General features: G+C 38.3%; 3 protein-coding genes across 3 annotated transcripts in view; 2 read left to right on the top strand and 1 right to left on the bottom strand.

Annotated features, from left to right (window-relative positions):
- Positions 1-35: 35 nt before the first annotated feature.
- Positions 36-1676, top strand: LOC110045441 (dynactin subunit 6-like). The gene has a single exon (XM_020751044.2). It carries the CDS (start codon positions 36-38, stop codon positions 591-593), a length of 558 nt encoding a protein of 185 aa, XP_020606703.2. The 3' UTR covers positions 594-1676.
- A 1166-nt stretch (positions 1677-2842) lies between these two features.
- Positions 2843-12537, bottom strand: LOC110045444 (SHC SH2 domain-binding protein 1 homolog B-like). The gene is made up of 8 exons (XM_020751049.2): positions 10299-12537; positions 9548-9753; positions 8621-8769; positions 7547-7855; positions 6412-6579; positions 5335-5561; positions 4679-4807; positions 2843-3599 (listed from the first exon to the last, which is right to left on the bottom strand). The coding sequence occupies exons 1-8, from the start codon at positions 10524-10526 to the stop codon at positions 3390-3392; spliced, it is 1626 nt and encodes a 541-aa protein (XP_020606708.2). The 5' UTR covers positions 10527-12537; the 3' UTR covers positions 2843-3389.
- A 1214-nt stretch (positions 12538-13751) lies between these two features.
- The window catches only part of LOC110045434 (uncharacterized), a 6986-nt gene continuing 5725 nt past the window's right edge, over positions 13752-15012 (top strand). Inside the window, exon 1 of the mRNA XM_020751037.2 lies at positions 13752-13826. The gene's annotated coding sequence lies outside the window, so the exon portion shown is untranslated. The remainder of the gene's footprint in view (positions 13827-15012) is intronic.

The raw sequence follows: 15012 nt of genomic DNA, 5'->3' as shown, positions 1-15012 counted from the left end.
GACGAAGAGACATCTGCTAGAAGCTCTCTAGCAATATGTCGAAGCATTCTTCCTCCCAAACTCCTCGGAAATTAAAAATTGGCTCTGGATCAGTCGTTTGCCAAGAGACTGAAATAAAGGGCGAGGTAACAATCGGTTCACGGACAGTTATCCACCCCAAAGCTCGCATAATAGCCGAAGCTGGGCCGATAATCATCGGTGACAACAATCTGATCGAAGAACAAGCCACAATACTCAACTCCTCTTACCTGGATGACGATGGTCAGGCTGGCGAAAAGATAATCATGAAAATAGGAAACCACAACGTGTTTGAGGTTGGCAGTCAGTGCGAGGCGGTGAAGGTCGGAGATAATAACATCCTTGAAGCAAAAAGCAAGATTGGACGTTATACTAGTGTATCTCATGGGTGTGTTATAGGAGCGAAATGTGAAGTCACTTCACAAGAGACATTGCCAGAGAATACTGTGATTTATGGACAGTGCTGTAGCAGAAGAGTTCAAGGAGAGAGACCTGTACCGCAGACACTGCAGCTGGATTTTCTGACCAAGATTTTACCGAACTATCATCACTTGAAGAAGTCAAGTCGATCATAAACACAGCGGGTGTCTTTGATTTCTTCAGGCTTGTTGTTTGGTGGTTGAAGTGAAATGGCAATAGATCTATTTAAGCTTGTGTCGCAGCTTGTATCTTTTATTGAACCAGAGGATTTTTTAACATTGCTCCTTGAGTGAGTGATCACAAAATGGCATTGCATGCCACTCTTAAAAAGACTACCTGAGAGAACCTTGTCAAGAATTATAATGGACTGAAGACAGTTGTAGAATGTTTCCAAGTGGTCTGTACTGTGTAACAATGCAACAAGAAATGACTGCATACGAACAGAACTGTTTTTCCTGGAAGACGGATAATTCATTGTATGGGAACACAAAGGCTATGTCTACATGTGCTTACATCTACAAACACAATTTTTTGCCCACCCGGCCATGTTTAATTAAGCACTCAAGTGTTCAAGTCAGTAGACCCTTCCTGTATTCCACCTCAGTGTGTATGAACAATGGGACCAGAGCAAGGTTGGGGTGGACATTTTCATACATTTTCTGTATTTTTGGAATGCAGGAAAAGTCTATTGTGTAGTTCCAGAACATATCCATACCTACCCCATGGAAGGGATTTTTCAGAGACCCCTACTCCTCCGGAAATTCGAATTAAGCTCCACACATTTCTTTAAATTTTTTGGTCTTACAAACCCTCTTCCCTTCCCCCCCCCCCCCCCCCCCCAGAAAATTCCATTCCCTTCTATTGGGGGAGAAGTATAGATATTTTCTGGAATTGTACATTATGGGCAATGCAAGCTTTGATTTCCAGCAGTTTTGTGCACCTGTATTTCTTGCATAACAGGCAGGATTGAAGAAAACTGGACTCAGAAAATGGCAAAAAATTGTGTTCACAATTAAAAACAGAAAGATAGGAACTCAAGACACTGTCAGTTCATTTGCAGAAACAAAGCCTGCTGAAGAGCTGTAGTATTACACTGTATATAAATGACACAAGAAGTGACTCACTCAGAGCATGATATAAAAAAAGGGAAAGTAGCCATAAAATATTTATCGGTTGTAACTATTGTTTATAACAAGATGGAAATGTTATTAAATTGTCCATTATATTGAACCCTAAAATGTTCTGATTATATTCACTGATCTATATTAGACAATCCAGCACTATGCATGAGTCAATTCTGCAGTCTCCACCACCACCACCCCTCCCCTGGACCAACTTCAGGGCATTAAATTTTTTCTGGAATAAAATAAGACAAATTCCCAGGGTGGGGAACAAGAATGTTGCTTGAAATAAACCCTACAAGGCAAATATCCCATCCCAAGGCTCAACTAGAAGACAAAACGGCTTTAAAATCCTTAGTGAAAAGAGGTTGTTTAACATCATTTCGTATGCCAGTTTGTTTACACGTGTCTGCTTCTGATGATCTTTTGGCCAACGTCAGATGGCACCTTTTGATGATGCCAAATAATTTGTCCAAAAATTCTCAGACAACACTGCTTGACAGTTTATTTGGTATAAATATCCTTTCATTTTTTCTTTAGTTTGAAATTCATAGTTCATCAACATATTTGTTATCAAAGAATCTAGGATGTGTGATCCTTTATTCACAAAACAAAAAAGGATTGTTGTTAGACTGATCATTTCTGGTTATAATGGCAGTTAAAATCCATGTTAGAATTAATTTCAAAAAATGATCTGCATAAACAGCACCCAAATATGAATAACAATACTTATACACCCTAAGCCTCACATTCTGGAGACATAAGTATGAGGTTAAGGAAGTATAAAGTGTTCTTATTTATCCATCATTGTATTATCGTAATATTTATAAACACCTTCACTTTAACTTATGTTGACTTTAAAATGTGTATCTTTGTTGCTGAAAAGCCCTCTTTAGGGAGTGTCGATAATGTGTATTGTGTTGTATAATTTGTATTGAGGTGCCATTTATACAAAGGGTATATGGGACAATTCAAATGCAATCTTCTTGTAGTTTTTCCCCTGGGTATTAGTTAGGCATTTACGGAGGTTTTATTCACGGGGTGTGGGGCATTTGAAATTTTGTCACTGGCCAAGTGTCTGGCATTTATCTACCCATGGGACAAGACACTAGGGCAGTGACAAAATTTGAAATGCTCCACCCCTAGGGAATAAAGCCTTAGCAAATGCCTAACTAATGCCCAGGGGGTGCAGGATGGCCATTACTGGAACTGAATAACACATTATCAACATTAATTATTTTGAGAACACTACTAAAATTCTAAAAGTCTTCCACTGCAATTAATTATTAACTTGACAATAATTTTTATTTATCTTTTGGAAATTATCCAATAATGCACTGTTGTACATGTGTTACTGTAGCTACTTTGTTGAAATTTTTGATTTATCAAAGTCCACTATCTGTCGGCAAATACTCTGCCTTATTTAAGATGGACTTTCACAAAGTCCCCTTTCTAATTTTTGTTGTCGACTGTAAAGAAGTTGACTTATAGCAAGTCAATATGAAGCTTCAGTTAAAGAACTGTTTAATTCTTTGACTTGGCAGTCTGTCCTAATTTGACATAATCTAATTCATCTACTATTCATTCTCCTTTTCATAACATCTGCAGATGAGTAATACATATATTATCATAACTGTTAATAGTAACATTTCAGAAAGGCTTTCCTGACTGTACAAGGTTACTTCTTTTTTTACACTTTACCTTGTGCAGCTTTTGAATTTTCATATCCTGTCTAGCACTCACTCTAGACATCATATTGTAGTTTTCATTGAAAGTTAAGGCAAGGCTGTGCAAGTGCACTGGAGAACTAAACATTATTTTCAGCTGAGGCTAATCTGTATCCACAAGAAAATGACCAATGTCACCATACATGTTTTCCTCAAACACATTGTTTGTCATTTCTAACTCAACGCCATACTCAGGGTCATCACTGGCAGTGAATATGTCATTATCTTTCTTGACACAGATACCATAGCAATGATTGTTTGTAATGTAATTATCTGACAGAATAGCTTTTGTCTTCTTACAATCTGACTTTGCCTGCAAATGCAAATACATTGCTGAGTTAAGAATTTCTGAGCATCATTAATTTTTGCAGCTGCCTGTTGCATGGATTGACTACTGTGAGTTCCAGGTATGGCAGAAACAGTGGTACACCTTGAGATTGATCAAATGGAATTGATCAACAGCTAAATGAACTGCTGTAGCGACTTTGTGAAGTTGACATTTTGAGCGTCACCCCCTCATCAGAGCAAAGTATACTGAGTAACTGTGGTTAGCCTTAAAGGAGCTCAGTCACGGTTTGCGCATAGTGAAAAGTTTAGCCTTGATTTTTCAAATTCATCGTTTGTAATCCATGTTAATCTTCTCCATCCTTAGCCATCCTTGTTCCTTTATGGTTTATCATTATGTCTTTGGTGTTTCTATCTTCTTAAGCTGTTATTTTCAGGTTTCCTACCATTTAAAGGTAATTTTGTATGTGGCCAAAATAACTCAAAATATCGTGACTGAGCTCTTTTAAGTACAGCCTGTGAAAAATTTGCCCTTCCCCCTCTCTCAAGTAACTTACAGCCATGGTGGCAAACTCATAGCCAACACACAGCTGAAAGATAGACTGGATTTTTTTAGTTCTTCCCTATTATCGCCTTGGACTCTAGATTGTTTGGTCTGAGTTCAAGCCATGGCCAGGGTTTTTGTACTCTGTTCCTGGGTGAGCCACTTAACAGCCACAGTACCTCTGTACCCAGGAATTTTGCAAATTGTTAGGGAAAGCTGACAAAACCACTTCATAGCGAGTTTTGCAGATGAGTAGCAGGAATATTTGCTGTCACTGCTTGCTATGGAACCCCTTAAATGTTTTTGTTACCATTATTGTTTATATATCAGCCATGTATCAGTCAGCATTTGGTCAATACAAGGCCGATACTTGGCCAACATATTGACCAAGTGTTGGTTGATATACTGGTCGAGATAGTGTCAACTGACACTACCTACAGTAAACATGATCCAAATTATTTACCCCCAATGACTAATAATCAGGGCATTTTAGCAAAAGGGGAAACAACCAACATCAGCCAAAAATAATATAAAAAGAAAGGAAAAAAGAAACTGAAACAAACCTCCAGCAGAATGGCTCCAGTGGCCAATCCTTCAGACAGATCAGAATTTTTGCCAAATTCACCATTGTCAAACAGTTTGGTGTTCTCTAAATGAAGTGTTGCACCAGAGGAAACAGTGAGTCCTGCCGACTAACCAAACAACACAATCACAAATCCTTACTGAGGGCTGTTTTAGACAGAGGGAAACTAAATGCATTGATTCAGCTGTACAGCACAAAATTGAACAATATTTTCAACAGAAATCGTCACAAGATCTCAGCAACAAATCTGTCCTGGGCTACAGGCAGGCTTGTCACAGTTTTCTCAAGTAGGCAGCTGACTTTGCCATCTTTGTGTAAAGTCATATGAACAGCCAAGAGGGTAGCCCACTGAGATCATGGAGTATATAATGATTTTTGCTAGCTACAAGTTTTTGATGAACCTGCAAAATGATGCTTAATTATATGCACAAACTTCTTTGCATCTACTTTTTCTAATTAAATTTTTATAACCATTTAGCAACATGAATTGAAGCCATTTGTGCTCGGGTTGTGGGGAGTTTCAGTCTAGGGGCCAGCTGATCACAGTGGAGGTCCCCAGACCTCTAAGGCACCCATCTTCCATGCAGCTTGATAACGTTGTAAATGACTATATATATTTGACCTTATCCAGCTTACCTTAGCACCATGCACCTTGCACTGTCTCATAACAAGCTCTCCATTGCTTTCCACAGACACACCATTAGTCTCACATCTCATATCACAGTCATCAAAAGTGACTCGGCCATTCTTGACAACTACAATTCCCTCACTATCATTTCCTTCTTGCTCAAAGGTAATGTTCTTGATGCTGATATTACTTGCACAGAATTCCATTGTGAATTCATCATTATCACTACAAAATACTGTTAAATAAGTTGTTAGAGTTTATAGGAGATTGTTTATAGGTATTAAAGATTGTACGTGTGTCGGTTAGAACTAATTAAATCACTAACAAATGGCGTGACTTAAAACCATTATTAATACATGTTTCCTTATAATTCTTATGTCTTGTCTTTAAGGTTGCTCGATTGGATTTTTGAGTAACAAGTTTGTTCAACTTTGAGTGAGTAGAGCACAACCAAAGCAAAATTACACCCCAAACCAGCTGATATTCAAGCAATCATTTTTACCATCAAATGGATCAATTTCTCTGATGTTCCACTGAACGTAAAGGTAATTAGTTGTGATAAGATTCATTTAAGACCAAAATACCATAGTCAAGTCTTTTGGACATAGTGGTGCTCTAGTCGCTCAAATTAACAAATTGCCGTCAGCTTTTCATGCGTCTGTCCTGATTGATCACGAATTTTGTTATAACATTGTCAAAGTAGCTGTGGATCCACCAAGCGATAGCCAAGCAGATCCGCAGACTACTTTGACAATGTTATGACAAAATTCATTGTCAATAACAGGACAGACACATTAAAAACTGACATCAATTTGTTTTTTATGATAACAAATTATGAAATTGTCTGCCCTTGCTTGCTGACGCAAAGCATAAATGATAAATTCATGCGTCTGTCCGCTTATTGACAATAAAAATTAGCCAATGAGTGTGCCAGAATTTCTGTAGTTATTGTAAAAAATCCCATTGAACCACCTTAATTAATGTTGACTTTCAAAGCCGTCTTTGCTAAACACGACAAACGCAGCCAATTAATATTGCAGTATATTGATTTTTTTATGGCATAGCTCCTTTTAACAACTCCTTACCAACAATTTCAGAAAAGTTTCCCATTCCAGTAATATGAACAGAATCTGCAAGTTGGTAGACACGACCATCAAGGTTATACCTTCCAGGGTAAACAACAATAGTATCTCCATTATAATAGGTACGCAGCGCTTTTCCCAAGCAAGGCAAATGTTCAACCACTGTGTTGTCTATAAAAAAAAAAGTATATAATTATTTTTTTAAATTTATGAGGTAACAAATATTCATTGATTTACCAGCAGGCTTTGTTAGCTTTTCTTTTGAAGCCTTGTAAAATTCTGCTGACAATGAATTAAGTCAAAGTTATTGAATATTAGCTGATCAATCAGTCTAAGTGAGATAGTCATGGAAACATTTTTGAATTTTGACCAAAATTTCCTATTTACAGGTGACTGGCTGTATAATAATTATACAGCCAGTCACCTGTAAATATTGTTACTTACAAGGACTGTATCATGCTGCTGTACATGCTAATCCATAAAATAAGTATATATTGGTGTGTCTAATCTATAATACATGTCATAGGTCAATTTGTCCTTTAGGTCAAAATGTTTTCAACCCAGGTTAATTTGTGTCAAAGGAGAAGGGGTGAAGATCAGGGTGGACTACAAAGTCAGAGATTAGGTGTTCAAATCTAGGTTTAATACAAAATATAAAAAAGATCAGAGGAGGAGGGCTGGGTTTTTTGCTAGGGGGGATTGATATGGGATCCTCGCAGGGTAGGGTAAGGTTAGGAACTGAGGGGAGTGGGCGGTATGCATGTTCTTTTGAAGAAAACCTCCCAAAAGTGAAAAAATATATAAATGAACTGGTTTGAAATCATTCTCACCTAAGGAACAAAATGACCTACAACATATATACCATTAAAAGGTTCTACAGTATGACAGACAAATTAATGCAGGGCATACATAATCTGCAGCTGGAAGATTTCACAAACTGTTGATGTTTTGGTAGTTTCCATGCTTTTTTTATAATTAAATTACCTGGGTTAATAGCTGGTCAAAATTTGCAAATTCATAGGAAAAAAAACTTTTCCTAAAAAAGTTGTGTTTTCAGTTTGTAAGGTCCCTTGATCAATTAGCAATAATACCTTACTGTTAGAAGGTAGCTCTAAATAAATTACACAAAACAAATTACCTTGAAAAGTCTTGAGCATGCCAGCTCGTAGCTTTGGAGCAACAATATAAGTGACAGGTTCATCGCCTTCAGGTCTGTTACCACGTGGTCCCTGTCTGGTCATTTTCGGCGACACAGTAGCCAGAAGATACCTCATTTGAGGATTCTCAATGATCTGCAGTGAGTGTACCAATGATTCACACATCTCAGACATCTGCGCACACCTGAGGACATCCATTTCGTCCAGCTCTTCACCAAGATCACTACCTCCCATTTTTTCTTGGAGCTGTTTGAGTTCTGCCAGCTTCTGTTTGTACTGTTCATAGGTATCTGTGAGGAGAAAGCACCCAGGACAATGCATTTATTACAACTCCTTAAAGACTGGCTCAAAAACACATTGAGAATACACACACCCGATAAACATTTGCAATTTATTCAGCTTGTTATGCGTAACTCAGGGGGAACTTGCATATAAAAAGATGGGGTGCTCATTAGAAATTTTGAAAAGAACCCCTAAGTGGTACCAAGATCCTGTTTTGTGGGCGTGGCTTGAAAGCTTTTTCTCCCTTAAGAGGTACCAATTCTAAAAGAGCACATCATTTCCTGTTATATCATTTTTGGTGCAGAACTCTTAAAGGTACCACAAAAGCTCCTACTGTGGATGTTTTGGGGCTGAACGTTGTAAGAGGCACCAAAACTGCTTTTTTAATCCCTGAAAGGTATGACAAGCAGCCCTGTCCTTTTTCTATGGGAGTTCACTCCCTGGGCATGTAATACATACAACAAGGGTTGCATGTACAGTCTGTCAGATACATGCAAAATATCTATTAACCATAAGACAGCTGTTGTCCAGGAATAGTTTCAGCCATATGTGTGGGTAGTATGGATCAAAAGCAGCAAACGAAGTACATGCAGGAGACACCTAGGATTGAAATTCTCATAGGACAATCCCAACTGATTGAGCTTACTTGATAAGAGCGGCCCAAGCAGAACTGTCAGTGGAGACTTATCCATTGCAATATTTCAAAAATTAGATGCATTTGAGTTTAGTTATTGCATGACTTCACAACTGTCTTAGTTTTCCACTCATAATACCTTTATAGTTGTTAACAAGGTCTTTAGGAAGGCTTCCATTTTGTATGTCATAGTAGAGTTGAATCCTGGTGTCTAAATGTCGAGCGGCATAGCAATATTCCCCATCATCATCCTCATCCCACTCTCTCCAAATGTTCTCGTAAAAAAACCTGGAGAATATTAAGCATTACAATAAAATACTATAGTGTCAGGGCAACTCATCAAAGATGGTCTGAAACTGAAATGTTGAACCATGAGACAGCACACTTTATATTTCAAGACATGGTGTTTCCTTTCAATGTAAACTCAAAATATTCCAGTTATTACTCTATTAGATAGAATTTTGGAACCTCTGTAAGGAGGATAGATTAATGTAAAAAGAAAAAATTGGGTATCAACTAAGAGTTTGTTCAAGATGGCTGGAATTGGGCCCAAAAAGGACTGAGACACGTCAAGGTCCATAAACAACGGAAAAAAGAAAAACACCATCCAGCCATCTTGACTGAACAAGCTTGGTAACAATGGATTTATTCTTGGGTGTCAGGAGTACAATTACTTGCTGCAAAGAGCAGGTAATTTTGAGAAGGAAAGATAGCCCTACCTTACCCAGTTGAATAGCCAATCACTGTTCGTGATTTGGTTCATCTTGCCTACATGTGCAGGTAGACATGAGCTTAATTCTTGCAGTTTATCTTTCCTATACAATGCCTGCATGTAATTGCATCAAGTTTTGATCAGTTCAATAGACTGTCTGTCCTTTGGAGTGATTAGCCGAGTTTTGGTTTTCATAGTGAACTGAAAACTCTGCTAAAATAATTTTTGGTTGGTAGACCAATAGTGGATCACTACAGCCATAATAAGTAATTATGATATTAGAATGAAGTTAAGCAGCTTTATCCTAATATTTAAGAAACTGAGTTTGCTGAAAATAGGTCAGAAGACACAAACCTAACATGTTCAATTGCTAACGCAGTTTCATCTTGTTGTCCAGATTCATCATACACTGGGTAAAGCTCAACCAGAGGAACATGGCTGCCATGACTAAACAGGTGTGCATTGACTCTTTCAGCATCTAACAAGCTGAGACAATCTGTAACAACTGGTTCACAAATGCTGATTTCAGCTGTCAACTTGCTGGCATTCACATTTGATACCTGCCAATCAAATTACACTTGTGGTACATATCAGTTCTGCACAGACTTTTTTCTGTGTTCTTCCAGAAAATATCCATACCTGGACCAACAGAAGGTTTATGGCTTGAACCCCATCCCCCACTCCTAACGCTCCTCCGGGAAAATTATATACCAGTTTACTTTACACTTCCCTTTTAATTTTTTCAGTTTTTCAGATTCCTCCAACCACTCAGAATTTCCAACGACCTTATGGAGTGGGTATACCTATACTTTGAAACCGCAAATTTGTACAAAATAATTTTACTTCGTCTGGGCAACAATTTCGGTTGCAATGCTAGATGAATCTCTACATGGTTTGTGAAAACAAATGTCGTGCTAAGCTCAGCTAAAGAATTAAGCTGATAAAACTTGATTGTACTCGCTTGGTTGGTTTGTTGAGCCGGGATGTTGAACTAGGTCAACTAATGGTTTACCAAATTCAGTTATGGACTTCGCACCCACGAATCAACAGTAATTCACTAACTTTCTTTTAAGCGATTCAACAATGAAAATATCAACTTATTTACCTCTACTACCACGTCAAAAGGCTGCTGCTGTCCACTAGATTTTGGAGTACTTCTCCACACCGCTTGCCAACCACTCGCTTCAACGTTTTGAGCAATGTATTTCGCTATCCTCTCCGACACTTCATGTGGCTTGCATAAGCCTAAAATATCATTTTTATACGCTGATACGCGGTCTTCGAAGACCAGATCCGCAGTCTGAAATATCATTGGTAACTGAGAGCCAGACATTGTGGAATATAGGGAAATTTCTGAAATGAGTAATTTTGTCTTTCGCGCGGAATATCAACGCTTTGAAATCTAAGATGGCGGCTCATTCCCAGGGTCTTTCGATAGTCTCGTGCCCAGATCTCGCACATTCCTTACTATTTTAGGAATAATCGTTCTGTTTTTCAATATTCGACGTTCATCGTGTTGCTCCGAAGCTAACTTAAAACAGGCTATCGGAAAAAAGCGGCCCATAGGAAAAGTCCGTGGTAAGAGTAATTAGGGTAGTTTATTAGGAGTAAATGGTACATTGCGGAACTGTGGTGACAAACATGAGAAAACAACGCATGTCGTATAAAAAAAGTCGATTAACTTGACGTTTCGTGTGCGTTAACATACATCTTTAGAAGTGACCGTTTAGATAAACTACAAATACATGTTATTGTAAAATGAAAAACTGGTTCTTATATCAGGAACAAAGATTCATTAATTCGCATGCAGTGTAGTGGTATCCACACAGTAAGTGTGCTTTGCAGAAACTCCGCGAGGGTAAAAAGCCCGGAGGGGACTCCGTGCTCGTCGTACTTTCAAGGGGTTAAAAAGCGGTTTTGGCACCGCGGGAACTTTTGTGGTCCCTTTTAGCTCTTTTAGGATACTGAGCCGAAAAAATATGACAGGAGATAATGGGTCAGGTAAGGACTAGTACCTCTACGAGGAGAAAAAATTTTAAGCCACGCCCACAAAACAGGATCTTGGTACCTCCTAGGGGTTCTTTTCAAAGTTTCCGTCGAGCACCCCCGTCCTTTTTATATTCGAGTCCCCCACTGGGTACAAAAAGCTGCCGAAACATGTCGACATAAGCCCAATTCATGAACACCTGCTCTTGTTTATAGAGGAACAACGCATGCAGTTCTAAAATCGGTATACTATGAAGTCTTCTCACACGCGATTTACTCTCACAAGCGGCAATGCCGGGTCACACGGCCGTACAGTCACCCCAATCTGATTGGCGTGACAATGATACACGACTTACTACCATGTACAGACTCACTCATCCAGTGATGACAGTTGACTCAGTCGAGATCCAATGTAAATGATGACCCTGACTCGAAATCCTTCCATGACACGTAGTTTATCTCAAATAAACGTTGCATCCCTTTACGAAAAGTCCAATTGGTTATTTCAAACAAGCACTGGATGGCATTATCAAGCACAATACTCCTAAGTCAGGATTTCAGCCAGTTGAATTTCAGTTAGATAATTAGTCAGGATCTCTCCAGAGTCAGAATCTCTAGCAGAGAGCCGGTTAAATAGCTTTCGTTCCAGCTTGTTTGCATTGGTTAACTTTCATTCTTGTTCCGGTTTGCTTGCTCGTATTAGATTTCATTTGATGGTTAGGGGAATACTGTGTTTATTAATTTAAAATATATGATAATTTAAACATTGCATGAATATCATAGCAAAAAACGTCACAGTTTCACTCTGTTTTCACATACAAAGAAAATAAAACAGTCTTGCCTCGAGATCATAACTCGAAGTCCTACTTTGATGGTTAGTTTGAATAGTTGGGATGTATCTGATCTGTAACTACGATACAACTTTGTATCATCCAGTTTCATAATTAACTCTAGAATTAATTTTTGCAAGCAAAGGTCATTTAAATGTGTCAGTCATTTAAATGCTCAGAAATGGGCTGAAACCTTCGCTGATGTCGGAGAAATCGCTGAAAATCAACGACTCAGTATCACCAGTAATCAAAACGATATATCTGAATCCCGGGGTGGTGGAGGGGGGGGGGTACTCCCTTATATGGGCTATATAGGTATGCGCGGCCCCAAAGGGTATGGTTTTTCAGCCGTTTTGGTCATAAATAGGGTATAGTTTTTGCACTCTAGTCTTGAACTGAGTATGTTTTTTTAGAAGAAGCTACTTTTTCACGTCATAAATTGAGTAGGGAAAATCACAGATTTTGGTCATAAATAGGGTAAGGGCTTTGGGAGGGGACCGCACACCCCCCACCCAATTTTTCTGGGAGTACCCCCCCCCCCCCCCCCAAGATCTGGATGTAGCCGCAAGCAGTCGCAACAAGTTAAACTTGTGCTTCAGACTTGACTATATTTGCAAATGTACGCAACTGCGTTGCAAAAAAAATCTTGAAGTCAACGACTACTGACGTGCGATCAACGTGTGTTGTCATGAGCCGGGTAGCCAAACGGTAGAAAAAAATGGGGAAAGATTGGATTACTACCAGAGTGAACGGTTGTCAGCCCAAGTCAACAGCAGTGCACGCAAGTCCTGGCAAAACGAAGATCCAAATAGATTCAAGTGACTTAGCCAGGCCTTTGATCACTTGGTTTAGAGGTGTAAATATAACAATTCAAGTTTGGAAAAACCGTAGTTTTTGCGGCAAATGGTTTGAAAAAAGTAGGGCCGGAAAGATTATTTTCTTTTTAATTATAATATTTGTAAATATGTGGCCTGATTATGCTGCTTCGAAAGTTTCGTGATTACCTACCTTTGTTTAAAACTGAATAATCATTGCAAGAATAATAATAAAACTCCCACACAACAAATAAATTCCCGAGGGCAAATGTTTTTTTCCGCATTGCATCTCAGAGGTTTTTCCGTTAAAAAGATCTGAAATCTTTAAAAGTCATCTTTCAAGCCCTGAATTCTTCAGTTAAAAGAATATCACTCTCGTAGCGAATCGATGGTATTTATCTTTGTAACATTTGCATTTAAGAAAAGCTTAATGCCACTAAACGTTTATCTTTACAAACTACATACGTCATACCTTGTAAAACAGTAAATTCTATTCGGGTTTGCGTGTTCATTGCGAAGCAACAAGGAAAAAGAAAATCAACCATTGAAGAGAATTTAAACATCATCACGATTAACGCAATGCAATGTGAAGAAAAAACTTTTGCATTGATTCTACATCCACTGAAAATCTGGTTTATTGTCAAAGTAATTTTCCTGTTTCTGTTTTCAGTTTCTTTCCCCTTGAAACAGCAGCTAGTTTTGGCTCAAGTATCTGCGTGCAAAGTTATAACGCTAAAATTTATCAATTTTTTCTTTATATTTTTGAATCAGAGTTCTTAAACCTCCTTGTGAAGTGTGTATAGTGGTGTCAGCATTAAAAAAACGTCACATCAGCTTTAACGTCTGTCTTCTTTCATTGAAGTGGGACTTTGCGATCACGCAGAATCTTCTCTCAACTGCCCCAATGGATAACAGGAATTTAACTTTTCATCAGTGTTTTCCTTATATAAAGTTGTATTTAATTTGAATAGAGGTGTTTGCAGTAAGAAGCGGATTTTCAAGGTAAGGATATTTTTTAGTCTGTAAACCGTTAAATATAAAGGCAGATTAGTAAAGAACAAATTGTATTGTGCTTTTAGTAACAAAATTCACTTAACCGAGTTGTAAACTCTGATTAATGACTGTTTTCAGCTGCTTGAGGAAAAAGTGAGTTTATCGCAGTCCTACGAAGATGTTTACTAACAGCAATTACCACAGCAGAGTGCAATGTAGTTAGTGTTTTCTCATTCTGATGCAATGTCGATTTCAGTTAACCAAACTTTACTGAGCTGCAGTGTAGTACTAACAACTTATTTGAGTTCGCCTAATTTTTAACGCAACCTTCGATTTTCTTTATGCCTGGAGCAACATGAGCGAGAAACTGAAGGTCACTCACTTCAATATCTGTAAAGCAATACCCGAGCTGGGAAGCAATTATCGAGCTCTGATTTATGAAACAACAAATAAAGTCGTCGCGGATTAGTTTGCTTGTAGTACCGAACTTTGCACAATACACATGGTAAAAAAGCATGCAATATTACGCATTTTTTATGATTTCATGCAACAAGAATGTTTGGGAAAAGCGACCCATAGCAATTTATACACAGCTGTGTTTATTGCCAATGGTTTAACTAAACTTTATTCGTCAAACCGGAAAATATTGTTTTGCATTCAAGTAATTTAAATGCAGTAAAGGACAAACCACTAGCAAAATTAGTGACATTGGAAACAATAGCTTTGTCATCAACAACCACAACGTTTATTGATCTGTGACAACGGAGTGTTAACCTGTCACGTAGTACACATGTAATGTTTTACCAGTTGGTGATGAAAATGCAGCTAAAAGTGCAATCACATCAAAACTGCAACACCCAACACGCGTTTAGAAAAGTGAGCCGGGAAAGCCAACAGACGTGCTATTGCCATAGCGACGCTGTTTCTTCAAGAAAAACGCTTGCTTACATTTACATGACATAATTGGTTTTTTACAGTTTTCAAAAGTTGACAGCTGACTGATACTTCAAACATTTCTATGGTAGACGCGACTGTAAAGAGAAAGCAGCTATTTTATATAAATTACATTTGTTTTTTTCGCTCATTTTTAACAACACTGTAAAATGGACCAGTTGGTGTAACACGGGGCCTAAGGGTGAGAGGTAGGCGGTAAGCCTCATTATTATATGGCTCGCCTCGTGAGCGGGCAAGATGA

This window comes from Orbicella faveolata, unplaced genomic scaffold (assembly GCF_042242905.1).
Source record: "Orbicella faveolata isolate gen_17 unplaced genomic scaffold, um_ofav_v1 contig_46, whole genome shotgun sequence".
In the NCBI taxonomy this organism is placed as follows: Eukaryota; Metazoa; Cnidaria; class Anthozoa; order Scleractinia; family Merulinidae; genus Orbicella; species Orbicella faveolata.
This window is presented reverse-complemented; position numbering and strand designations above follow the sequence as displayed.

Coding starts and splice junctions, on each gene's coding strand:
- LOC110045441 (XM_020751044.2), top strand. CDS start 36: ATGTCGAAGCATTCTTCCTCCCAAACTCCTCGGAAATTAAAAATTGGC.
- LOC110045444 (XM_020751049.2), bottom strand. CDS start 10,526: ATGTCTGGCTCTCAGTTACCAATGATATTTCAGACTGCGGATCTGGTC. Junction 5,562..6,411: donor AAACTTTTCTGAAATTGTTG/GTAAGGAGTTGT, acceptor CTTATTTAACAG/TATTTTGTAGTGATAATGAT. Junction 4,808..5,334: donor GCAAGGTGCATGGTGCTAAG/GTAAGCTGGATA, acceptor TTGTTTGGTTAG/TCGGCAGGACTCACTGTTTC.